At 37.1% G+C, this 27634-nt stretch overlaps 1 protein-coding gene across 1 annotated transcript in view; it reads right to left on the bottom strand.

Moving 5' to 3' along the window:
* LOC139714746 (ATP-dependent 6-phosphofructokinase, muscle type-like) overlaps nt 1-27634 on the bottom strand; it is a 28789-nt gene continuing 1155 nt past the window's right edge. The window contains exons 3-22 of the mRNA XM_071626415.1: nt 24579-24656; nt 23365-23554; nt 22155-22210; nt 21261-21370; nt 19826-19979; nt 19002-19097; nt 18304-18396; nt 17884-18009; nt 17159-17223; nt 15983-16073; nt 15383-15529; nt 6953-7023; nt 6054-6141; nt 5434-5586; nt 4581-4745; nt 4159-4220; nt 2900-3011; nt 2252-2351; nt 1703-1808; nt 1-1054 (exon numbers count right to left, since the gene is read on the bottom strand). Of these exons, the coding sequence (XP_071482516.1) occupies nt 937-1054; nt 1703-1808; nt 2252-2351; nt 2900-3011; nt 4159-4220; nt 4581-4745; nt 5434-5586; nt 6054-6141; nt 6953-7023; nt 15383-15529; nt 15983-16073; nt 17159-17223; nt 17884-18009; nt 18304-18396; nt 19002-19097; nt 19826-19979; nt 21261-21370; nt 22155-22210; nt 23365-23554; nt 24579-24656 (2181 nt within the window). The 3' untranslated portion in view covers nt 1-936. The remainder of the gene's footprint in view (nt 1055-1702; nt 1809-2251; nt 2352-2899; nt 3012-4158; nt 4221-4580; nt 4746-5433; nt 5587-6053; nt 6142-6952; nt 7024-15382; nt 15530-15982; nt 16074-17158; nt 17224-17883; nt 18010-18303; nt 18397-19001; nt 19098-19825; nt 19980-21260; nt 21371-22154; nt 22211-23364; nt 23555-24578; nt 24657-27634) is intronic.

Below are 27634 nucleotides of genomic sequence, written 5' to 3'. Positions count from 1 at the left end.
ATTTGAAATAAAACAAATATAAATCAACAAACAACATGCACACATTTGATGGGAGAAAAAATCAACTGGTTCTAGAGATCTATGTATCATTCCATATCATAATACATATTCTTCTCTAAGAAAATATCAACATCAATGCATTCCAAAATACACCTACCCTTTTCAAATTAAAAAACAACAACAAATAAACCAAACTTCTGTGAAGGAAAACCCACATGATATGGCTTCAATTTTCATTAAAGCAACACATCAATTCAAATTTTGTATGCTGCTATATCACTGCAAACAAAAGTCAGCTTTTGATTATACCATCAACCTAATTTGCATCACAATCTATTAAAAATCATAACAAGCCATCTCTTATGCTGTGAAAATCAGTGTCATAAGAGGGACATTGCAGAGAGCTATGATATTATCAGTAAGCAAGCCCAGTTCACCACCATGCATAGGAGTGATTTGATGTGAAAAAGTCAAGACATGTTTTATGAACAATTGTTGCAAAAAGGAAAGATGGAATGAACATGTTATGGAGCATAGAGTCTGAACCTGGTAGTTTGTAATAATGCAAATATAGAACGGCAAAGCCCACTCAACAGGGAGCGTTAGTCTTCAACCAAACTAATGCTGTTGAACTGGCACACAACAGATATAGGTGCGAGGCAAGACTTTGTGCTTTGTTGGTGTAAGGTGGAGGTGTCTGTATGCATGGGTAAGGCTGCTGCAACTGACAATGGTTGGGCAATACAAGAGGTCAGTACCAATAGCCATGATAATCACATCACACTTATGCTGAGTTTGCACAATGGTTGTAGCTCCCTCACGGAACAAAGTAATCACCAACACTTCTCAATACTGTACGTGTCTATTGTAATAGCACTCCTAATGTACTGCAGCACACACAGCAGACAGCACCATGGCTGATAGCTGTCATGTCATCTACTCCACTGGCTGGGGTACGTCTTCTGTCTCAGCTACGTAGATCTCCATGTGCTTGGCAAGAATCCTCAGAAGAGGGCGCAATTTAATCCACCACTGCTTTTTGGGTATGCGATGCCTGCAAGAAAATAAGATTCAAATTGAATAAACAAAACAAAAACAAAACCCCATGTCAGCAACAAATATAAGATATTCCTGACCTGCCCCAACAAACAATTTGACTGAAAACATAAACACCATAGACAATTGAGACTTAATTTCTACTATAAATATATTTACACCATTTGACTTGACTTTAGTGTTTATTTCAGTTCATTTGGTACCTCACAAATAATATGGATTTCCTCTCATAGACAACACCATAGAGAATTGAGACTTAATTTCTGCTAAATTGTATATCTATACCATTTGACTTGACTTCAGTGATCATTTCATTTGGTACTTTATGAATACTGTAAAACAAGGAATGTTCGCGAGCATTTTGATTTCGCAAGTGCCAAGATTCACGAAATTAAAATGCACGTGAAAGTTCTTGTCTACACTATATGCATTGAATGCCAGAGGCAATCCGCAAAAATTTCATGCCACGAAAAAGGCCATGGTCTCCAATTCACGAAAATTTCATGCCGCGAATAAATCATGTTTTACAGTATCGGTAATATGGATTCCCTCTCCCTGAGTTGCTCTGAAGTTGAACTGATATTTATGTCCTGAAGTGCTTTGAGTGACCAAAGTCTGTTTATTTTTCTATAATGCTATGACTTACTCAAAGTCTGTTGTTGGTTCAAGGGCAGCCACTGGTGTGAAACCAACGACTCTCTTCACAATGCCGAGGAGACATGCTGTGGAGGCTGAATCCGTAAACACAACCCCTGTACAAAAATATTGGAGGGGTGTCAATATTAGTGTATAACACATTTTCAACGTATTACACATTATCTATAATCAAGCATTAGTGTATAACACATATTCTAAGTATTTCATAATATATATCCTCTATCCATAATTCAGCATTGGTATTCAGCACATACATATCTGATATATTGATATATTACTTGGTACACTTCATTTATCCTCTATCTGTAATTCAGCATTTCTTCTTAATGTACAATGCAGAGATTTTAGTTTGGCTGTATGATTACACTTTGAGCAGATATTCAAATGGGCAACATCCATTTCATTTCCATTTGGAGATTGTGTCTTTTCTTAGAATCTGGTAATGGCTCAGAAGTTTTCATACGTTCTTAAAACTCCATAAGACAAGCTCATTTGTATATCGGTGTTTGAAATTGGAAGTCAAGCATGCTTCACTTACCATCCTTGCAGTTTTCCTGGACCTTCTCTTGAAGAAAGTTTGAGACCTTAACACCCAGCTTGGTTCCCAGATTGCGGTCAAACACGGTGGGGCTCCCACCCTGAAAAGAGGAAACACAAAATAACACTCGGCGTAGAAATGTCTGGCATGACATTGACACAACCTGACTTAGACCAAGTGTATGCATGTGAGGACTATTACTATTTCTACTATGCTACTACAATCACAGAAACTAAAGTTGATATGAACAAAATATTGTGATGATGAGCAGAAGGCACATAGTGAAAAGAAGGAACAGGAGGAATAGTAAGTATAATAGATCCTACTTCACTTCTGAGGAAGAGCAAGGGGGCAAACCCGGTGAAGTGGTCCACACGCAGACACACTTTGGAAAACAAGCAAATGATTCTGCCCTTTTGCGATTTCCTATTAAAAGGTGACTAAGAATAGTAATCAAATGGTCCAAGCAGGCACATCATGTCATACAAAAACAAGAGATTAGCATACTCCTAATAGTCCATGACAGGCAGACACAGAATACAGTAACAAGCTAGGAATTATGAAACTACTGATAAGCTTTCAGACAGGTCTAGGTCCCAGCCAGCAGGGGTCCAGCCAGCAGGGGTCCAGCCAGCCCCCACATCTCACCTGCTGCATGTGGCCCAAGACGTTCATCCTAGTGGTGAAGAGGTGTTTGCCTTCCTCAGAGTACAGCCGCTGCAGGAAGTCAGTGGTGAAGTTCTTACTGGCATTCTCATTTCTGAAGGAATCACGTTGGGGAAAAGGAGAATAAAATGAAGTTACAATGTGAAGGGCTGCGGCCTGTAGTTTGTTCTACCACCAAGAAAGAATTAGTCTAGATTCCCACAATGTGAATTGATAATCAGTTAATCTATTACCCAATGACTTTGTGAATCTCTTTTATTACCTCCTCCAAGGAAGGAAGTTATGTTTTCATCAGTGTTCGTTTGTTTGTTTGTCCGTGTGCAAAATAACTCAATGAGTTGTGAACGGATTTTGATGAAACTTGCAGGAATGGTTGAGAATGACACTAGTAACAAATGATTAAATTTTGGTAGTGATCTGGAAATGTTTATGGATTTTACGATCAATTTTTGATATTTTGGCAGGTAGAAATTCAATGAACTTGGGAGTTCAAGCTGTGCCATTTTGAGGTTTTCATACACGCACTAAAATGCCTGCTCTAGTTTCTGCCAGGGCGAGGTGTGCCGCGCAGCCAAGAGTTTATGACGCAAGAAAGGCTTCTATATAGGGAAATCGGCCGATTTTTCAGCATGCATAGTATAGATGGAAATCACTGATCTCTATGAAAGAGCAAGATCATCGGTGGAAAGTAGCCACTAGGCGGAGGTCTGCGCTCTCAGAGTGCTTTTCTAGTTGTACTTAATATTGTTTTATTGTACCTAAATTTCAAATCTATTTCAGAAAAAATTGTAAATGCTACTTCCAATAAATTTTCTAGTCAAATCCATCAACATGTAAGACTTGCATGTGTGCCAAAAACACAGCCTGTATTTTGTAGTAAAAAAGAGATGTGTTCCATTTAACAGAAAAGCTCACTGAGAAACATAGGCTAGTTACAGTAACACAATTACCAGGATTCACAGTTGGCACAATTACTGGTTGGTTTGTTTGTTTCTTTTTATCAGTCATATTTCAACACCAAACACATCTACTGTAAAGCTCATCACAATGAAGGATCATCATTTAGCACCTAAACTGTAACCTACAACTAATAGAATAGCTAATATGTTCACTCGACAGAATAGTCCACTCCACATATTGCACGTAACTTCATCCACGCTAGATCAACTGTCATTCATTCCCATGGTTACCCCAAATGTGTCCAATAGACACACTCTTAAAGTTACAGAAATATTAGTCACCTCAGAATCAGTCCTCGTTGCACATTGTCCTGTATCTTAGCTGCCAGGTGAGTGACATCAAGCTAAAAGAAAACAAAAATCACAAAAGGTAACTATTCAAATTCTCATGAAATTTGGCATTAGACAAACATCATGACCCTGTGGTATAGACAATACACAGTTGTATCCACACTCAAGCCTACATGGCTTACATCAAATACCTAAGCCCTGGATATATATGCCTGTGAAAGTGACAGTAAACATTTATATTGACATGTTATGATTTTGAATAGAAGCTTTGCAGGGGAATGAAACATCTCATTTAAAAGATCAACATACAATCAAAGTATCAAAATGAACATCATGTCCAACAGGGCTGGAACATTTGAAAGCAATGGTGACTAACTCAATTTTCAATATGTAGTCCAAACAAAAACTCAAACCTCTAGATCTCTGATGGTGAATGGTTCCTCAAAGATGTAAGCTGCATCGGCTCCTCCAGCCAGCGCACTCATGGTTGCTAGGTAACCGCAGTATCCACCCATGGTCTCTACAATGAAAACTCTGCGCTTCGACCCACTGGCAGACTGCTTGATGCGATCACAGATCTGAATGATTGCAGGAAAAACACACCATTGAATAACAAACTGTTGGTAGTGTCTGCATAGCAAAGGCAGAAATGCATGGTAAATGTAAAAGTTACTCATTGTACGACTCTCCTACACATTTACACTTTATGCCTGTTTAGCACTTAATTATGCATGCTACATCACCTTCAGCACATCAATTTCTGCATCTTGTAGGTGTTTTATCATGACTAGGTACACAGTTTTTCCTTTTAAGTTGGAAGAAATACTTCGTTTTCATTTGTTTGTAGTGCAGCTGCAGTTAAATTGATTGCTTTGATTGAAGTGAGAAAATGTCAGTTTGAAATTTAATAAATGTTATGATTTCAATCTAAAATAAACAAGATATAGAGATTTTGTATTTTTATGGCCAAGTAATTGCTATCTGGCTGCAAACACTGTCATAAACTGTGACATAGTTCCTACTGGAGCACTGAGGCCTAGTAGAGAGCTTGCAGTCACTGCCACCCAAAAATTATTGCAGTTGCCATGGGAGCAGGAACAACCTATCAGATGCAAGCATTTATATCATAGCCACAGTACGTCCAATTATTCCTTACTTACAATAATTGCACCTGTTTTCTCATAAAACAGGCCATTATTTTCCCCTAGTTTGACCAAACCTTTAAAAAAAAAGTGGTCACTTTGACATGCTAGACCTCAAACCTACCTCAGTGATGGCATTGAGGGCAGTATCTGCTCCCAGAGTGAACTCTGTTCCCGGGACGTTGTTACTGACCGTGGCAGGAATTACAACCATTGGGATACAGAGCTCTGGAAACTCTTTCCTTGCCTTGGACATCTCAATCACACTCACATATGCCTGCAGAGGGGAGAGGGTGAGAAATTGGTTAACACCGCTCAGGACAACTGGTGGTTGGACTAGGAATCAACCTTTGTTAAATTTATGATGGTTTTACTCATCGATCTTAATTTATTTAAACAAATACTTTTTACAAAAAATATTTTCACAAATCGTAAGCATGATAGCAATCTATAAATGTTCCAATGCTACAAATCAACATCACTGATGACGATGATGGTGACCATAATGAGGAGTAAGAATATTTATAATTGAAATTTACATTTGACTACTTTGTATCTTCAGCCCCTAGAAGTTATTCCTGCACAGTTCAATCAAAAATAAACTGAAAATAATACTAATAGCGACAGTATTACAGTAGTAGCACGAAAAATTAAATATGACTGCTCTTTCACCATCAACATCTCTTACAAACTTAGATCACTGGTCCAGAATAATTCTACAGACAGTATAAAAACACAACAAACCTCGAAACCTCCAATCAAAAGCAGAGCATGGATTTTGTATTTCTTAATCTTCTCTGCCACTGCTGCCATATTCTTCTTGGGAGTCGTCCTATGAGAAAGTGGGAGCAAGTAACGACAGTCATAAATCATTTGTTCAAATGTTACAAGTACATCATTTGTTGAATAAAAAAGGCAACCTATGAAGACCTCTGAAAGGCAACTGCCCCCTGTGCCTCATACTTGTGTACAGTCCTGCATATATACACCGTACTGTTCAACTCTGGCACTACCTGCCAAAACTTTTGAAAAGATTGTTCAAGAGAGAGCGACAGTCACAGCCACAGAGTGCTTGCTGTAATATTTGTCTACCAACTGCATTCTCTACTCCACTTAAACATAATGTTGCTCTTTTGACAACACACAATCCTTGTTTGGAGCCAGAAGCTCATTTTGCAAGTCTGTCCATTTTTTGTCAAAGTTTGCCCAATGTGGCGTAAGTTACCCCATTGAGGACGGACTGATTTTGCTACAACACGCATTTCCATAGACACCTGCCCGAGTATACTCGGGATTCGTCCTCAATGGGTTAAAAAAAAAATACTTCAATTTAAATCTACATGCATATCAACATTTCATAACTTGAAATGGACTGAAACATCATGTTTCATTACTCCTGAAGACTAAACCATGCTCCAAGTTTACCCGGTTCAAGTTGAGACTCTGCCCCCATCCCCTTGGCCCAATATTATGCCAGTGCAATTCCATACTATGTTTACACTTTCATAACCATAATTTTTTGATCTATTCCTTTGAAGTAAACTTCTGTATGGAGTAGAAATATACTTGATAGGATTAGCGGTGTGAAGGGGTAGCATGTCTTCTGGTGTTTATGTGAAGGGGTAGCATGTCTTCAGTGTTACCTGTTGGTACCAAGCAGAGATCCACCCTGTCTCACCCAGTCACTCACATCCATCCAACCTGCCAGCTTCACCTGCACAGAAGGAAAAAATATGGTTAAATATGGGCATGAGATTTTAGATAACACATACTTTGCAAATACTTGATTAGAGGTTATTTGGAGTGCAAGAAAGAAAACAGAATGTGATCTGATATGTGAAGCAGTTAAACCATTACCTAAGATTTACTTTTAATCTATTACAGTAAATATTTGATCTAACTCATATGAAATCAAGAAATTTAAAGCAGAAGTTTTCTGACAATACAAAGCTAAAACATGAGTAATCACATAAATTGTCACATGGCTGTTAATTTGCTTATAAACACACTCTGGTGATAAAGTCTATATTTGCATTTTAGTTAGCATAAATAGCTAGCTAAATAATTAGCATAGCTTTTCACACAATTTATTAATTGAAACCATGCAGTCATCACTCAAAACATGTGTTAATAAAGGAAGCCAAAAATTTGAGATAGAGAATGCCAGCAATAAAAGAACTATCCAACAAAAGATTACTAAGCCGGGGAAATCAAAGCGTTATGCACTTGAAATCATGTTTGTCATATTTCAAGTTTGCAGCTTTTTTTTTTTTTTTTAAAGCAACTAATAGTCCCCTATTCAACTCCCTAGCAACTACAGTGACATCACAATTAACATAAGATCAGGTGAAATTGCTCCTCATACAAGATTTCAAAATTCATACTTAATCATTCAAACATCATCTTATAATGGATCTTGTTTTTGACGGACTCTTTATTCCATTTGTACAGCCTTTAGTTACGAAAATATTAACCTTCTGGAAATATCAAAGTAAACTGCATTCAGCCTCCTAAAAATACCAACGTTCACGCAAATAACCCACAAAATATAGTAGAAGAAACATGCACAATAATTAAAAAAAAATAATTTCATGTTCTAAACTCAAAACACAATATCCAACACATATTCATGCATCTTCCTAAAGTTCATCTTTTCTTTTTTATACAGAAAACAAATTCATACAGCTATTAGCTTCGCAGCAGCTTCAACACAAACAGCATCAGTGACAAACTAACAAGCAAACAAAAATTAACCATAGTTTATGTAAAGTTGCAGGATAAAAAAACAAACAAACAAAAAACAACCCTAAATGTCCCATTCTGATGAGTTTGTACAAAATTATATAAACTTATGCAGACATACCAAAATTTAATATTAACCCCAGAGTTATTCATCAGAAAGAAGCAAAATCAAATTAAAATTAAAAAGAGCCCCCCATAACAATTGGTTATCTGTTGCATCAATCAAAGACATTTGTGCAGCTTAATGGTGAAAAAGAACAGTGTTTGCAAAAACTTGTTCCAAATTATCCAAATGTTGTTTGGCAGAAAAGAATGTACAGGCATATTGCATCACCCTCCACATGATTTCCAGGTTTGTACATTGGTTTGAATAGCTCTGAAATCATACAGAGATATGACACTTGCAGTGTAAGCACATTCATGTATCAACAGTGCATTACAGTAATCTGAACATACACAATATGCGACGATCTAGAGAACAGAACAGGCCTTTCTACGGTAAAAAGGGACAGACTTTTACAGAAAAATTCTGCAATTTTGATTCCCCCCCCCCCCCAATACTTTTCTCAGACCTGTTCTTGGTATATAACACGAGTAGCACAGTGTGCATGTTAACCCAGTGGATAAGTTCTGTCTGTGCCAAAATACTTGACAAAAATGAAAATAAGTGAATTTCTGTGTACAACAGAAATGGAGCACTACATCACAAAGAGTTGCCAATTTCCCTCAATCTCTAAACTTTATCGGTTCATCATAAACATCTTTATGTGTGTCTGATTCGCCCATCCCAAAATTTTCACTACTTTGCTGAAATCACAGCTTTCATACAAAGCATCATAATATAAGGACGGAATTTCTCTTTAAATCATTAAGGTGATTACCTTTGAGCACAGATTTAATCTGGGGGTATGTGATTTGACCTATTTATTATTCAAAAGCCTGTGGCTGGTATCTGTCTACCTACTGCACAAGCATATTTTTCTTTCACTACAAATGTACATTATAAACACAATACGAGGGAACAGAAGAAAAGCATGCTATAATTAGATATACATATAAATACATATGCTTTAAGAAGAGTGCTTTGTTATAAATTCTGAATTTGTGCACAGTGTGAAATCAAAACATTTCTTAAATACTATTCAAGTACCTAGAAACAATTGTAAATCGTCGGGTGCCCGTGCATTGGCCGTTAACGCAATACAAATTGTATTGCATTAACGGCCAATGCACGGGCACCAGACGAATTGCAACTTTTTATTAGACTTGTGCATTAATAGCAGATTCACCGAAACTACAAGGCAGGGAAAGGAATTGTGGATTTAATACAAAGATTACCTGAGAGAAACCTCCACAACCTGAGTTCATGACAAAACTGGCTCTTGACTTTTTGCACTGCCCCTTTCAGGATTCACCCCCCCCCCCCCCCCCACTGAAAAAAACAACAAATAATCTGCTGTGGTGTCATCTTCTCTAGACCCTGTTGGCAGACTCACAATACCCCCTGTAGCAGTGACTTGACCTTTCACACTGTGCTCCACGTTGACAGAACTGAGTGCATCTTTAGTAGGAGATATTTTGTCTCTATTATTTTAGCAATGTCATCAAGAATGACAAGTGAAGAAACGAAAAAATACACACAAACTCACACACAAAGAATCAAATAAAAACCCCAAACCTTCAACATTCCCAATGCCCTCCAGTGTTGTGTCATATGTTGGTGAAAGAGTCTGAATGAAGTTAATACTAAAGACTGAATGCTAAATATTGTAATATAACTACGTATAATATCAATGGATGTAATTGAATACTGAGTACAAACATATCCATATATTTGGCAACAGTGTTTAGCTTGATGATTGTCTGAATATCTTTTCTGTTTCTTTCATTTTCCAACTCAAGCATGATTTTATACCAATTTTCAGAATGTGACAATGTATTGCAAGTGGGCATGGCAAGATTTAAGACCATGGTTTAACCGTAATGTATACATATGGCAGGTAAAAAGAGAAGACTTTTGGATATCACATAAAATGCAAATAAGCGTAGCACACAAATACATGTAATGCTTGATATTATTTAGAGCATATATCAATTATGATTTTGGAGGAGTAAATAGTAAATGTTTTTTGAAATAAATACAGTCAACCTCGCCTAAGTCGACCTCGCATAAGTCGAAAACTCGGCCAAGTCGAAGCTCCAGAAAAGTCCCGATTTTCTCTTTACTTATTTCTTTAAAATAATCTTGTACAAGTCGAAGTTTTACAAGTCGAATTTCGCCTAAGTCAAGATAATTTCGAGTCCAAATTTGTGTAAATACATGTGATTTTCATCGCACAAGTCGAAGTTTTTTTTTTCCCCGTACGTCATTCAAGCATGGAAGTGAAGCATTCTTCCATTCTTCGATAAATAAACGAAGGAAAAAACACTACTTTTGTAATATAATACTCCCAAGGGTCGAATACAAGTTAACCCTAATATCCCTTGTATCCTTGATGTCCAGCTGAGAAGAACATAAATCACATGTACCAGGGTAGAGGCGAGCCATGTGCGGGCAGCGCAGCGGGGTTTGGGGAGAAAACGGAAGAAGAAAAGGTCCTCACAATCCGGTACAAGCCACCAATCTCTGTTTGCGAGCGTCTTTGGGACAACAAAAACCGCTTCCGACAATAAAAACAGTGTGCGAGTTTGACTGCAATTGTTTACGAATTTGATTGCAACTGTTGAAGAATTTTGAAATTCCCTAATAGGAGCCTATTCGCCACGCTCGCAAACATCTGAACTCAGTGAGACTTTGCGGAGCAGACGAACGATTTGCGAAGGACGCGAATGGCAAAATCAAACATTCGGAAGTTTTTATCCGAATGTGTTCCGAAAATGAAGCAAAAAACAAAAACACACATTCTTGTGCAGTTTATGCCAAGTTCCCATGATGTAGGCCTATGTGTAAATGTCGCGTGAATACTTTTGCTAAAATACAGCCAGTTACGTAAACGAAAAACACGCAAGGGAAATACAACCACGCAAATTTTTCATTAATCATTGGAGAATTTTTTCAAGGAGATTGATAACTGTCTTGAGTTTAGAATTTTTACCTTTCTTTCCCTTTCATTTCTCCGTTGCGTATGTGTGTGCAGACCGTGAGTGCTACCCCACAACTCACAAGCATCTTCCCCCCCCCCCCCCCCCCCAGGTTCCCCCACACATTATCTTAAGTTTCAAACATAATTTCCGCGTGCATTGGGAGTTATCTAAAGTGTATTTTGGGACTTTTTTTTATTAAAAGAAATAATGCGTTTTCAACAGTTTGGTGGCCCGCGAAAAAAAGTTGGATGTTTGCCATTACTTTTGGAAATGAACAGCGGTAACAATCGGCTCCGTAAGATGCTAAATTTAATGTTAGATGTTTGCTTTTAATTTTGGAAATGAATAACGGTAATATTCGACTCTGTATGATACTAAAATAAATGTCGGATCTTTGCTCATACTTTTGGAAATGAATAACGGTAAGATTAAAGGGACTGTACAGTACTGGTTGAGGTAGGGATTCATGTTTTGAACATTCTTAAGTGAGATAATGAAAAGCCTCTTATAAAATATGAAAGAGCATGTAATTTTAAGAAGGATTCAACGTTTATTTGATGAAAATTGGTTTTCAAACGGCTGAAATATCCCAAAAAGTGCTAATAATAAAAGGCGACATGCCACAACTTTATTAGGATCTCTTTGTTTCATCTTGTTTTTGGATATCTCAGCCATTTCAAAACTGATTTTCATCGAATAAACTTTTGATACCCCTTAGAACTGCATGCTCTTGACATCTCATAGAGTGGTTTCTGAATATCTCGCAAAATGTTAAAAGCTAAATCTTCACCTCGACCAGAACTGTACACACCCTTTAAGCTCCGTACGGTGCTGAAATTTATGTCAGATATTTGATTTTGCGTTTGGAAATGAATAAGGATAACAATCGGCTCCGGAAGATGCTGAAATGAATGTCGAATGTTTGCTTTGACGTTCGGAAATGAATAATGATAATATTCAAGTCCGTACGATGATGAAATTAATGCCGGATGTTTGCTTTTACGTTCGAAAGTAAATAACAACATTCAGCTCAGGAAGATGCTAAAGTAAATGTCGAATGGTCACTTTGACGTTTGGAGATGAATAACAATAATATTCAACTCCGTTTGTACCATGATTTAATAAATGTCGGATGCTTGTTTTTAATTTCGAAAGTAAATATAGCAATAACATTCGGCTCCGGAAGACGCTGAAATAAATGTCAGATGATTGCTTTTACTTCGGAAATGAATAGCAGTAATATTCTGCTCCATACGATGCTAAAATAACTGTCGGATGTTTGCTTTCAAATTTTGAAATGAAGAGCAGTAACATTTAGATGCGTTCGATGGTAAAATTAACGCTTGATGTTTGCTTTGACGTTCGGAAATGAATAACAATAGTATTCAACTCCGTACGATGATAAAATAAATGCGGGATGTTTGCTTTTACGTTCGAAAATAAATAGCAATAACATTCAGCTCTGGAAGATGCTAAAGTAAATGTTGAATGGTCACTTATACGTCCGGAGATGAATAACAATGATATTCAACACCGTATTTGTACCATGATTAAATAGAATAGATGTCCGATGCTTGTTTTTACTTTCGCAAGTAAATAGCAATTACATTCGGCTCCGGAAGATGCTGAAATAAATGTCAGATGATTGCTTTTACGTTTCGAAGTGAATAATAGTAATCTTCTGCTCCATACGATGCTAAAATAACTGTCGAAAGTTTGCTTTTAAATTTCGAAATGATGCGTTCGATGGTGCAGCGGAAATTAACGTTTGATGTTTGCTTTGACGTTCGGAAATGAATAACAATAGCATTCAACTCCGTACGATGATAAGATAAATGCCGGATGTTTGCTTTCACGTTCGAAAATAAATAGCAATAACATTCAGCTGCGGAAGATGCTTAAATAAAATGTCGAATGATCCCTTTGACGTACATGAAACGCATTTCGATTATTACAGTCCAATAACTAAGTTTCTCGATTTTTTAAAACTCAAAACAAAACAAAAACACTAAATACTATACGTACTGCTACCGTCTACTGTATTTCAACTGCCAATAAAGACACAAAAAGACACTGCATTATAAAAATTTATCGGAGAATATCGCGAAACATGCGCGAGACATTCTCCGAAGAAGCTTCGGAGTCTGTTCGAGGTTTCACGAAGATTTTGCGAACATCGCGCACGTCTGACGAAGGTCAAGCGCTATGTCGAGACAGTAAAGACATTTTAAAAAACAAATCACGACCAAATCATGACGCATTGTGCGGAAAAGTTCATTGAAAATATATATATATATATATATATATCTAATTCAAATTCTAATGAAGTAAAAACATCCCCAAACAAATAACGGCGCCCCGAACTCCCGCGTTCGTTTCGCGATCTTTTGCAGAAATTACGTGCAACGCATTTCGATTATCACAGTCCAATTGAGCTCCAGGATTCTTTTTTAAAACGTAAACAAAACAAAAACACTGATTACAACATAATACCACCGTCTACTGTAATTTCACGGCCACTAAAAACATAATAAGACGCTGCATTATGAAAATTCATCTGGAAATACAAGTTGAAGAAAAATTCGACTTCCGCGGAAGTCGAAATTCGCGTAAGTCGAAGTGTTTTCGCCGGTCCCAATAGATTCGACTTAGGCGAGGTTGACTGTATAACACAAATGTACCAAGTATGTGACACAATAAATTAGAAAATTGTGGGATACACTGAAATGATTACACAGGAAAAAACAAGAACGATATCTACATTTCATGAGGACACAATCTTCTTGATGATTTTTTTTTTTGCTTTTTTGTTTGTTGATGCATTCATTATTCGTTACTTGTGGTCGTCGTTGTTTTTTTTTCTCTCCAGACACTGTGTGTTTCTTTTCTCTTGCCATTTATTTGACACCATCATACTCTGTTGAATGACTTGTGCCACTATGCATGTTACAAACATTAATGATCAACATTGCCATTTTCATCCTGGTTGACGAATATTTTGGACAAATTGAAATATCGTTATGTACATTCAACAATCTCTCCATCATAAAACTTGCCATGCTTTTTGCCTTTGATTTTAAGAGAGACAAATGCTCCATATTGTGTGCAGTCACACATACACAAACACAGCCAGCACACATGCACCGCAGCTTTATGAACCAAACTGAAAAATAGATTTAAATAAATAAATGAAAAAAAGTTACTTAACAATCCAGCGGTGAAAAAAAAAAGAAAGAGAAAAAAAAGTTGTACAACCAGACTACCGGCATACCTTTAAACTGGAAGCTTAAAAACAGAAACTTAATCAAATATGTTTTGAATGTTACAGGGCCAGCCAGGAAAGACAAAAATTAGTCAGATGATACTTTTGTGTTAGATTTACATCCATGCCACTATAAAGAAACCACACAGAAAAAATGGCTGACAGCATGGGGGTGGGGTAAGGGATGGGAGACAGGGAATGAAAACCTTACCTCATCCTGCCAGAAAAGTGGATGAAAGTAAAGACAGAAATAAATATCATCATAACATCAGTCACTGTTCCCCCATCACTTTGGTGCCACATACTTGGGTTTCAATTCATTGTCTAATTATGTTACAATGATAAAATTTAAGATGATTTTAATCACATTTTGACCCTACAATGAGCTTGTGATGTACCCTATGCACTCGTAACATTGTGCGCACATTTGTGCAAGTGAAGTGTTCACTTTGCTAGGGGGTCTCGGCAGGAGAATCTACTAATTTAAAGATGGTTGGAGTTAGAGTCTCTGGACGATGGAAAGGTTATTTTGAATATAACACCAGTTAGAAGAAGGAAAATCAGATAAGTTTTAGAATCACAAATGGTTTAGTCCCTCTCATAGACTGGTTACAATCACAGTAGCATATTGACTATACAAACTCTCAAGACATCAATGATTCTCAATTAAATTATGAACTGACAACTTGTTGCGCTTAGAAGAATTTTTAGAAAGTCCCACTTTATGTCCCCATTTCAATTTTGAAACATGTATCATGACTCCGGAGGAAGGAAAAAGAAAAGAAGAAAGACTGCAGAGCATTACTAAAAGAGATTATATCTCTCATGATTCTATTAGTTAAACTATGAATAGATGTCAAATGTGCTATACATTTACTTACAGATAACATTTTGATAGATATGTCCCCATAGTTATCAAACTTGTGTTGCACACACTTTTTGCGGCTCTGCCATAATTTATATTTTGTTTTAACAAAATTCCCACCTTATCATTGACGAGTCCTTCAAAGCCGTCGTTGATGTGGTAGACATGGTAACCATTGAAGAGAGAGGTTCTGGTAAACGCCCTCACGGCAGCATTCATCCCGGCTGCAGGAGCACCGACATTCATCACAGCAAAGTTGAAGTTACTCTGCAAGTTTAATCAGAGAGCGAGTGCCGCGCTCATAAATTTACAAAATGACGTCCCAAACTATCTCCATAAACATGCGAAGAGTACAATAAATCGTCCAGAGAGATCTTCCATTATCCATTCTCAGCAGACAAAATGTTTTGTCCATAGTGATGTGCGCATTGCGTGTATAGTGTCCAGGAAGACTGACTTGCTTTCTTTAGTAAATATTCGGCAATATGAATGACAGACAGTCTCAAAGTGACTGGAAACGCAATTTCACAAACAAACTTGAACCTCCAGTTACCAATTTACTAATACCCCCACTTCACTGGATGGTGATTTCACTACAATTCTCAAGAACCAACAAAGCATCACAAAAAAAAAAGAAACATCAATATGCTGAAGCAACTAAAAATAAACTGGCTTGCACCTGCTCAAAAGATGATATGATGTCCTAAAAACTGTACTTACAGCACAAGTTTTGCCGTCCAGACTGCACACATTTTCATGAGGCTTCACACGGGACAAGGTCAGGTATGTCTGCAGGTTATTGACAAAGCTCCTACAAAGCAACATACAGAGAATGAAATATCACACATTGAAATATATATATATATATTTCTCTTCATATACTCTTGGTCCCGAAATGCATGAGACACAGCGAACATTCCTAAATATATTTTGTCAAATGCATGTATATTTCTGTTATGATGTATCAAGCGCTCTCTGATATCTTGCCTCTACTGTCACGATGTCTTTGCATTACAAAATCTTTGTCATATTTTCACCTGTCTGTTTCCAACACTCCCAAATCTCATATAAGTCTTCACGAATGTTCATATAATATCCATGTCATGGACATCAAGACTGTGGAATTCACTTTACACAGTTCATGTGCTCTAAACAGCATTCTAACATTGAATATTAAATGCAAAGTTTACAAACATTACATGGTCAACAGCAAGATGTTTCAATGATCAATTTTCCAAGTGGAAATATGAGTTTGGCTAGTATATGTGAACTGTATTCCATTACTTTAATGCCACTATCAAATCATCCACTTATACTAAAAACAATTAATAAATACTCAAGGTAATGCTCACACCTGAAATCACAACTCTATCAATGTTTGTTGCAGAGGATCAAAATTATTATTTGAACTGTTATTTTACAGGTGCTGTGAATGGAATTGGATATTTTCAGTTCTTTAAAGCCCATCTCTCAGCTCCTAGGTCTCTGGCATTCACCTGGCTGAATCCAGGGGGTGTTTCATATTCAAAAGAATTAAAGTCGATTATCAATTTCAATATCAACTTAAAATTATGGTATGCTGTGTGTGACTTCAATTATATTCTAACTTTCACAATAGCAATTAATATTTTGGAGACTTTTTCATATATGTGTTGATTGACAAAATAAAGAAAGGGACAAAGAAGTTTTTTGTAAACTTTGACAACAATTTAAAGTGGATTCTGAAAACATTAATAGATAAAAACTGAAAAGAAAAACTAATGGCATACCATAATCTTAAGTTGATCTTAACTTTTAAATTCTTCATGAAACACCCCCTGATATCATTATGCTCTTTAACAGCATCTGCTGTGTCTAGGCTATGTGGGTCTATTGAGAAAGATACAAACTACATACTTTCCTCTCAGCTCACAAGCCTTGGTGAATTCTTTGGCCTTTAGTGCCTTTCCAACCTCCTGGGTCTGTGTGTGTAGGAAATAGCATAAAAGGATCATGGAAGATTATTACAATCATCCGGGCCCATTATAGCCAATGGGATAAATCTTATTACGAGCAAAAATAAGGTCTTGTACATAATCAAATAAACTATATCATCACATGGTTTTGATTAAAGTTGTTTTGCAATATTTAATACAAACTCATCATTACACTTGAAAATGGGGTCATTCAGTTTTTAAGCCAGGTTTCTAAAAGAAAAAAAAAAAGATTAAAAGTTATAATGAATGCTGTATTGCAAAGACAATAAGATAAAACACTATTATGGTCTGCATCCTACTTACCAAAAGGGTCATTCAAACAATAGTAATATATCAAATTTCATGAGAAAAACATTACACAACTGTGACAGAAAAGCTGTTTGAAAATAACAACAGGAAAGCAATTATATTAATAATACCCCTGTCTAATGGGCCATTCACAATGAAGTAATATGTCCACTTCTGTAAAAATGAAAATAATGATGATGAAATTATGAAGCTTCTTTGTCCCCCCCTCCCCCTCCCCCCTCTCTCTCTCTTTCTCTCTCCCCTTTTCTTTCTCTGTCAGTCTGCCTATCAGTCAGTCTGTCTGTCAATCTGTCAGTCTGTCAATCAGTCTGTCTGTTAGTCTACACTCTCCCTCACCTTCCTAACACATTCCATGAGAGGTACCCTGATAGCCTTGTTACCATCCAGGGAGACGACGTAGGCTGGCATGTCAGGCTTAGTATCCACCAGGGATAACACAGCTTCAGCTCCCATGCGACAGCCCTGGGGTGGGGTGGACCAAATGGAATACAAGTATTCAGTTACGAATAGGATCACACAATATGACATTTGAATTCCACAAGCCGTGGGAAAACTCCCTTCTCCTGTGAATGTCGCATGAAATGCCATCATCATAATTAACTTTTGTTGTACAACAGCAACAGCACACATACGTTTGAAAGTCAGCATTTTACGGAAGACAGACATAAAATTCAAAATCCATTTTTGTATAATAAAGCAATGTATAAATCAATCCTTTCATCTTATCAATGAGGATCATAGTCCAGTGAAACTCACCAAGATCCTGTCAAAAGCTGATGGATTTCCACCTCTCTGGACATGTCCAAGGACGGTCACTCTTGTGTCAAAACCCAGCTGTTTGACGATGAGCTGTGTGTGTATAAGAAAATGAACACATGCAACAATGCTTTCATACAAAACTTATTTGGAATATCTAATGTTCACACTACTTTGCCAGTTATTGTCAATTTTACAACCAGTGCTGTCCCCCCCCCCCCCCAAAAAAAAAAAAAGAAAGAAAGAAAGAAAGAAATCAAAAATAAATAAATCAAAAAGAGCAACTGTTTTCTATTGCATATATTTTTCCCTATAACTCTTCTTTGTAATATAGAATAATTGAAGTGTAAATGAACCTGACAGCAAAGGTACATATATGTCACAAGCCTCTATGCATCATAGACTTCAGAAATGAAACATAATTACTGCTCTCAAATAAAATGCACATTTCTAGAGCTACAGTAAAATATTTTTCTCATGCTTGCATTCTTGTCACACCTAACAGATATGAAGAATGACACATAAATGTAACCAGACAAATACAATGGGAATCTAACAAGAGGAAATTGGACCTACTTCATGTGACATCACAGCATGAATTTAATTTCAGGCAGAAGAATGCATGACATGTACAGAAAGAAAAGACTGCCTGACTATAACCAGATAAGGACAAGGAAAGAATGTGTGGCAAACTTTACATCTTTGACATGGTTGGCTGTGATTGGTGAGCCATCCTGATTCATAGCACCCTCCGCCACTATGATGATGTTCAGCCGCTTGCGAAACTTCCTCGTCTGCAAAGAAATGAATGAAATATATTTGTATGTGCAGTGAGCATGAGATTACTGTGCCTTACAAAGCATCAGTGGTAAGGAGTTTACACCTTTCTGAGCCTATTTCTATGGGCTCTGTTGGAGGTAATATAGCTATGAATAGGGGTTCAAATCCTTGGCAGACTTTTATCCTAAACAGGCCAGGTAAATTAGGTAGATGATGGAGCTGGGGGGGGGGGGGGGGGGGAGTGGGCTGGGAGGTTCCCCCTTTCAGATCTTGGCTGTTGATGAGCAAGATCGTGACAAAAAAATCAGCACACACATTGACTGCCATGTCATCTACAAATCTAAATGGTTTAGAATGTGAAACTAACAAAAACCTGCCACTGGCTATTATAGACAATGTATGGAGAAACTGATCATATCACATGCTGTCATCATGAAAGATCTTATCATTCAGTTTTATATGAATTTTGTACTTTAAAGAACGGCAGGAATGACAAAGGTTCAGTCGATATTCTCCTTTATATACTGCACTGTAGCAATACTCAAATAATGCAAAGAAGTATTTCATTCCTTACGAACAATATGAATATTCAGGAAATGATTCATTCCACTCCTTCTACAGGGAAATGAATCAACAACTTCCAGACCCTAAATCTTGTGGTCTGCCACAAAAAGAGACTTATAGAAGACAAACTTGCAGGGGTCTGGTACAAGTTTCTACAAGTTGCAGAGTCCTGGTTTACCTGAGCAAGTTTGTTGCACATCCTCTCCTCCCAGTCCTCACCAGGTGGTATCTCTGGGATGCAGATCCAGTCGGCTGCTGACGCCAGGCCGGCAACCAGGGCCAGGTAACCACAGTGACGACCCATGACCTCCATCACAAAGCAACGCTGGTGGCTATGGTAGAAAAAACCAAAAAACAAAAAACAAAAAACAAATAGTAAACATATGATTCTTCGAAGGAGGGCTCACAGCAAGAATGCCTGACTGAAACAATGTACACAAATTAAGAAATCACAAAATACCTGAGCTGCATCACTCACATGATATAACCTTTTGAAAGTATGTGTAATATATGGAGCACTGTGGAGAAGCACTTAAGCCCCTAGCTTATAAATGCACAGTCCACAGGTAAAATCCTGCCTATTTTGTGTTATATCTCTTTAGACCAAAGTGTAAAAATGGGTGCCTGATACTGTTACCATACTTATGACTGCAGTTTCCTGAAACTTAATTCCTTCAGTTTTTCTTTGCCTTAATTCAAAGTGTCTCTCACATTGATGAGAATTCTTCCTTTGCACACAGAAATTTTATCATGTAGAGCATATCAGTGATGGTACATTTTGGGTAGTCATGACTCAAAACAATCTAGCAGCAAGTTGGTTGACTAAGGGATTGAACACCAGACAAAAACTTCGCTTTCAAAGGATATTTTTTACCCCCTTTAAAAAAAAATAAAAAAATCAAAGAACACTCTCACTCTTTGATTGTCAATCCTTTTGATAAGTTGAACTTGAATTTGTAGCATTTTAAAAATCATTTACAGATGTTGTTTACAGAAAGAATAAAGCAGCAAATGGGGAAACGTGCTAAAGACAATAACTTTACTTCAACTGCATTTACAATCGTGAAGAACATACATTGACTGAAAAAAGGTAGAGGAAATTCTAGTCTATAAACTCTTACACCTCAACCCCTTACTTATAAGAAGTGGAAGTGCCATGTGTTCTATCTATGAGGAATTAGTTCATCTTGGATGCAGTGGACTGAAGCCTTTTAAACAAGAGTTAATGTGACAACATCAGCACAATCTTTCTTTACTATGCAAAATGTTGCTTGGATGTTATCATGGTAACTTTTACCAATTCCATCCTACCCAGCGAGGGTGATTACCCCCACATCACCCCAACATTACCGTAACAACCCTTTTGTTAAAGAGGCTCTTGTGGTAACATTCAATGATACTCTCAATGGCCAGAATGACACATCCCACGCCGATCAATGCATGGATAGTAACATCACACCCTCGGTGCATGGACGAGAAGGTTGCTAGGGTAACCTACCCGCAGCAAGAAATTTTGTTCTTCGGTTGTTGTCCTGTCATCTGTTTAAGGTCTAAAGTCTAAGAGGCTGTAATAAGAAAAGTTTGGCTTCCCAGAATGCCAAGCCCGGACTCACCTAGATGCTGTGGTGCTGATGGCATCCACAGCCTCCAAGATGCGGTGCAGTGCTGTGTCGGTACCGATGGTCATGTCGGTACCACAGAAGTCATTGTCTATGGACCCAACCTGTTATCGAAAGCAAAGATGACACGATTAGTAGTATAAACATGGAGAGATCATTAGTGAGTAATGTGTTCAGCATACTTCGACTTCATTTATGATTTTTCTTCAGAGCACATTGTGAGGTTACAGAAAATTCACAAGAAAGCAATGGTAATGAAATATTTATTTCTAGCAAATAACAGTATGCAGTGGATATGGTGCTGAAGGTCTATGAACCTCTTGCTACATTTTAAAATTGTTGACACCTTTAGCTTACTTCTTCAGAGATATCACTGAAAAGTACCCTGAATTGAATATATCAACTGAATGGGATAAATGATTGTCACAAAACTACTTCAGATAGAAAGACCTACATACAAAAATGAACCTTGATGATCTGTAGGAAAAAATACAGTGTATGATGTTAGAGCCTGTACAGCTGTACACTAAAAATCAATACCTGTATGTGCAAGGTATTCAGTTTACGAAATTGGAAGGAAACTAATTTTCCATGTATGTTTTAAGGACATTCATAGAATAGGAATAACATAAGACTAATATCTTGTACCATTGTTGAATTTCCCTCTAATGGGATCTACAGTGTATATGACTGTAATATTCACAGTAGGGTCATTCTTTAAGAAAAAGTCTTATAGTTCATAGCACTCTTTAAACCAATCCCTACAACATACAGCGTATCATGAACACATGATGTACACCTGTGATACATACACTTGATACACACATATCAAATGTTGTTGATCTGTACAGCTACAGAAGGACAGCATGTTTGTTGATGTGAACTCACCATCCCAACAATGTTGAGGTACTCACAGGTCTTAGCTTCAGCTGCTGTGATCTTTTCTGCAAATTCAATAGGAAAGACACCACAGACATGAGACTGGGTGTGCTAATCTTTCACACTTTTGCATCATACTACATTGTAGACACACGATCATTTTTTATTTTATCTTTAAAATCAGCATCTCTTTGCAGCATGACATTCTGCTTAGAACTACCAACAAGAGGGATGCGTCATGTGCTGATGAAAGTGTTAGAGAGGAGTGTACAATGCATACAATTTACAATTAGTACCAGTATGTGGTATCTGTCTGCCCTGTTTATATTCCCTGGCTGATTGATTTTATAGAGAATGGAGAATATACATTCAAATTTCATTGTAAATAAAGTTCTTGTAATCCCATAAACATCTTCAACCAACATTTCATGAAGTATCATTCCCCAAGAATCATATGTCTAGTCCGAGATATCATACTGGGCATTACACTTTCCTACACACCAGGAACTAGAGTGATCCCATCTCAAGTTACATTAGAATGTGCAGTTATGAATGTGTGTGTGTGTGTGTGTGTGTGTGTGTGTGTGAATACCTATGCTAAAAAGCAAGAAGAACAAAATTTTCAGAGATCAATCAAACCTGAAAGCTCCGCATTGATGACAAATAGAAATCATTGGTCTGGGAAAAAGTGGAACCAGCTGATTTCATCTTGAGGCCTAATTGGTTCAGGAAACTCATCAACAGGGACAAAATTAAAGAAGATATGATTAAAGGGATCGAATAGTTTTGGTTGAGACCTAATTTCAGGTTTCTAACATTTTTTGGTGAGATAATGAGAAACCTCTTATGAAATATGACAGAGCATGCAATTCTATGAGGAATTCAACATTTGATGAAAATTGGTTTTTAAATGGTTGAGAAATCCAAAAAAGAGCGATTCTGATAAAGTGTGGGACCCACACTTGATTACAATCGCTTTGTTTTACTTTGTTTTTGGATGCTTCAGTCATTCCAAACCCAATTTTTATCAAATAAACTTTGAATTCCTCTTAAAATGGTATGCTTTGGAGTATATCATAAGTGTTTTTTTTTGGTATCTCGCAAAAAGTTTAAAGCCCAATTCTCATCTCCACCAATACTGTACTATCCCTTTAATAAAACAAAGATAAAACCAGAGATCACACAATGCAAACATATTTTCCAAAGACAGACATAGCACCCTCTTTCTGCAGCTCAGTGATGAACTCTCCCCACTCCTGCCTGAAGATGTTAGCGCCTGTCAGGCTGCCATCACCACCAATCACCACCAGGTTGTTGATGCCCTTCTTGACCAGGTTGAGGGCAGCATTCTTGCGACCTTCTCGTTCACGGAAGTCCTTACAGCGAGCGCTGCCAATGACAGTTCCACCCTAAAAATGTTTTTGAAAATCATTATACATGTATATCAACAATCAGTATTTTTCCCTGAAGTTTTATTTACAATCACATCAGAAAGACATTCATTTCACGGATGAATAAGTGTGATCTATACAAAGTAGATTTAGTGATTTTGATATCATGGCATGACTATGGTTGTTAAGACAAATCACTGCTCATCGATGATATCTTACAGGGTTCTTTTCACTATGAATAGTTGAGAATTTCTAGTATCTATTCTATAACAGGAATACTCTTACTAGCATTGTATCAATCAAATTAAATCTATACTTCTTCAAATGCCTTCAATGTTAACGAATGTACAGTGTGCACATGTACCACTGATTGTACCTGTGAAACACAACTTTGTTATGACTTAGAATTACATCAACAGCAAATGTGCAATTGTGTTTAATTGTTAAATGCATAATCTGAATCTGCTATAGGCTGGCATTAGCTCATGTGTAATGTTATTTTGGTATACTGTACAGGTCGAATATTTCGCGAGGTTTTTATTTTTCTGAATTTCGCTAGTTGGGTGCTATTCACGAATGTAGAAACGTGAAAATATTGACTCTCATCCCATGAATGTGACATGCACGTATGAGTTTCTTCATTTAGTACTGGTACTCTACTCCACAATCGCGAATTTAACCACTCGTAAAATTGTTGGGAAGTCCCGATTCGCAAAATAATTAGACTCGCTATACAATATACGTATGGTGTTACAATGTATGTCATTGTAATTTCTTAGGATTCTCCAGTTGTGACGAATACAAATGTATTGTCATTAATGCACATACATAATGCAAAGGTTAGAATCTATGGTATTTCCTGTCCATTACTGCTTTTATGCAGTGTTAAAATTACATCAATATATTCAAGTTTGGATTCACATGACTGGAGCTCTACATAGATACAATGAATGTCAGACAGATGGGGGAAGCCTGTGTAGGTCTTAATACAGTTGGAAATATTAGAAAAACTGCACTAGATTTCATTCATTTGTGTATTTACCAACTGAATGATGTTGGAGACATCAGACCAAGACAGCTCCCTGATGTGGTCACCTCCATCACACATTCCCTGGTAACCCTGTCACAGTGAGGAACACAAATTGACGAAAAGACCACAGAATAAAGAAAATTATTAGTAACCTGGTTGATTTTGGTGAACACCAATATGACACAATTTACATGGATTGTAATCTTGGCAGCAGCAGATATGAAATAAAATGTGGTAGAATACGATATGAAGCAATTCAAACTTAAACAAAGTACAGAGTAGAAATTATGATAGCTTGTGGAATTAGGGCTTAATGATTAAAATATACTCTCTCTCTCTCTCATACTCCCCCCTTTTTTGTTGTTGTCATGCTACACTTTCTCCTACAAGTAGCGCAGCATTTCCAAATCCTGTAAAATCATAACTACCTCAGAGAATGTGTTTCAGATTCATAGTTAGCAGACATCGGGAAAATACAAGTGAAAAATTTTGATGACATCACAATACATGTACTCTTGTTTGTCCAATGGGATAAAGGTCGGTGACATTTCGAGAATCCAGAAAATTTGATCACGTTGTGCACGTAACAAAGGAAGGAAATAGGAAACTACTTGGGTTACCATGAAGTTATACAGGAAGTGTAAGAGAGAAGTGAATAGCAATAAGGGCAAGGTATGTGTGGTGAACACAGGTCAGGGCAAGTTACAAGTGGACATCAGTCTTGGCCAGCTTCAATCAGTACAATCAAGTTCAATCATCAGTTCAACTGGTGGTCATTTGTGATGGCAATTTACATGATTGGTGGTGACATCAATCAGGCCGAGTGTTTTCCATCAAGCCAAGTTACTTGTGAGTGGATATAAATTCAGGCAGGCTACAAGTCAATGTAAACAAGTGGAAACTTCAAGCAAACAGTAAAAAAAAAATCAATACACTAAATCACAAGCCACATACACAGACAAAAATGAGGCATGCTGACTAGAATGAAATCTTAGATAACAATTATCATTTTTTTTTTTCAACTGAATACAACTTCTTGTATTGTTCAAAGCCTAATTTTCTTGTGAGAATCAAACATGTGATCACACACACACACACACACACACACACACACACTACAAAATGCTTAAAACCTCACAACTACACTGTACATAAACCTGCGATGGTCTGGCATTAAGAGAACAATTATATGTGAACGCATATAAAGGTTTGAACGTAAGATCCATTCCTAATACTTTTAGGCACAGTGCACAGCATGAAGTATTGATACTCCTTATAACCAACCACACCCATCGAGGTCATTCATAGTCTAGGTCTTTGACACTATTAGGGTTAGGAGTTTGGGTTAGGGTTACGTAGAATTAGGTTCAGGATTAGGATTAGGGCCAAGGGAAGGTCTGGGGCAATTGCCCACATGGGGGGTAATTGCCCTAGACCCAAATTTTAGGTGTCATGCGAAAACTATCAATACATGTCACCTAGGTCAAACATGGAGAAGGAGACAACATAATGATGACATTGCAATAATGAACATTTGCTGGTAGCTTCAATATGTGCAGTGCAATATATTATGTTCTGTAATGAAGACCCACATACTGTGCTATCTTTCACACTTTTGAGACATCACAGAATGCATGCCCGGTAATGAGTCTAATATCTGCATCTTGATATGATATGAATTGGAATCACTGGCATATCTGAATCCTGCACAGAAAATATCTGGGAGTACAAGACAATGACAATGGTACTAAAGGATAATATCTGCTTTACAGAAAACAGAAAAACGGTAAATGCTGGTGTATTGATTGAATGGGATTTCTGTCTAAATGTACGATTATATATTACATGTAGGTCTTTTTAATATAGAATAAAAAAACAAATAAAAATGTGGTACCAGCAACACAAGTCTGTAACATAATATTTGTCTCACAATCTGTATCTATGGCTGAACGGGATGTAGCTTTCATATATATATACAATATATATAATATATATATATATATATATATATATATATATATATATATATATATTGTTACGGTCCCAGAGTTAGGCAAATTGGGACTCCACTTGAAAGTTGGTAGGGCAAGTCTTATGGGCGGACACATTAACTGAGAACATTGTTTGTATCTGTGGTTCTTCCTTTCCCCTTACCACGGACGAGCCCCCTAGAGTTTATCACCGCCAAGTAGACTCCCTGTCCCCAGACCAGACCACAAATGGTCATTGGTAATGGTCACTGTAGAATACAGTCATTGTATACAAGAAGGTGATGAATGATGCTTTGTTGTAAGAAATTAAGAGTGAGTGTTGAGGAGTATATCTTGGGACGCTGACTGGAGTAAAAGAGGAGTCTTGGAATGAGCACTGGCTTGTCATAGTTATGTAATCTTGCGAGCTCGAAGAAAAGACTACTTTTGAGACATGAACCATCGAAATGACTGGTTGCCTGGTTTCTTCTTGTGTACGTCCCTTAGAGTTTAACTCTAACTGTCTTGGGTACCAACTCGGCGGTCCCAACAATATATATATATGTAGCAAGATTTCTGCAGTTGTTTTTATATTTTGGTCATTCTCAATCAAAAAGAATTTGCATTTACTAAAATCTAATGAATAAAATTTGGCCAGTTTGAAACATCTAAGAGCCAGAGTTCTAACAACAACATTGTTCATGTCCAGGGCTGAACTACATCCACAGAATGTGGTCATTCCCAATCAACATCTAATAACGCTCGTCTTCCTTACTGCAATCAGTCACAAATGGATAATGATGTAATCTTGCTACCAATATTATCAGATTTCTATGTCAAAAAAAAACAACAAACAAACTTGATTTGTGTCTGTCTTTTGTCTTTTTAGGAATATCCCAACAGCTTTTTTCAATAAAATCCATTGACAATCCAGTATCAATTCCAGTATATATGTACACAGTTTTGTAATTTGTGTGTGACCAGATGAACTGCAAAGTATCAGCTAATTGTAGGTAGATGACTTGAGAATGTAACATCCCCAACAAGCACATATGTAGGTCTGTTCCTGAGCAATTAAGCAATTCCTTGTTACAGAAT

The sequence above is a fragment of the Diadema antillarum genome, unplaced genomic scaffold (genome assembly GCF_040938485.1).
Source record: "Diadema antillarum isolate AM-2024a unplaced genomic scaffold, OU_Dant_1.0 seq00002407_RagTag, whole genome shotgun sequence".
Taxonomy (NCBI): Eukaryota; Metazoa; Echinodermata; class Echinoidea; order Diadematoida; family Diadematidae; genus Diadema; species Diadema antillarum.
Note: the sequence above shows the minus strand (reverse complement) of the source record. Positions and strands in the feature narration are given on the sequence as shown.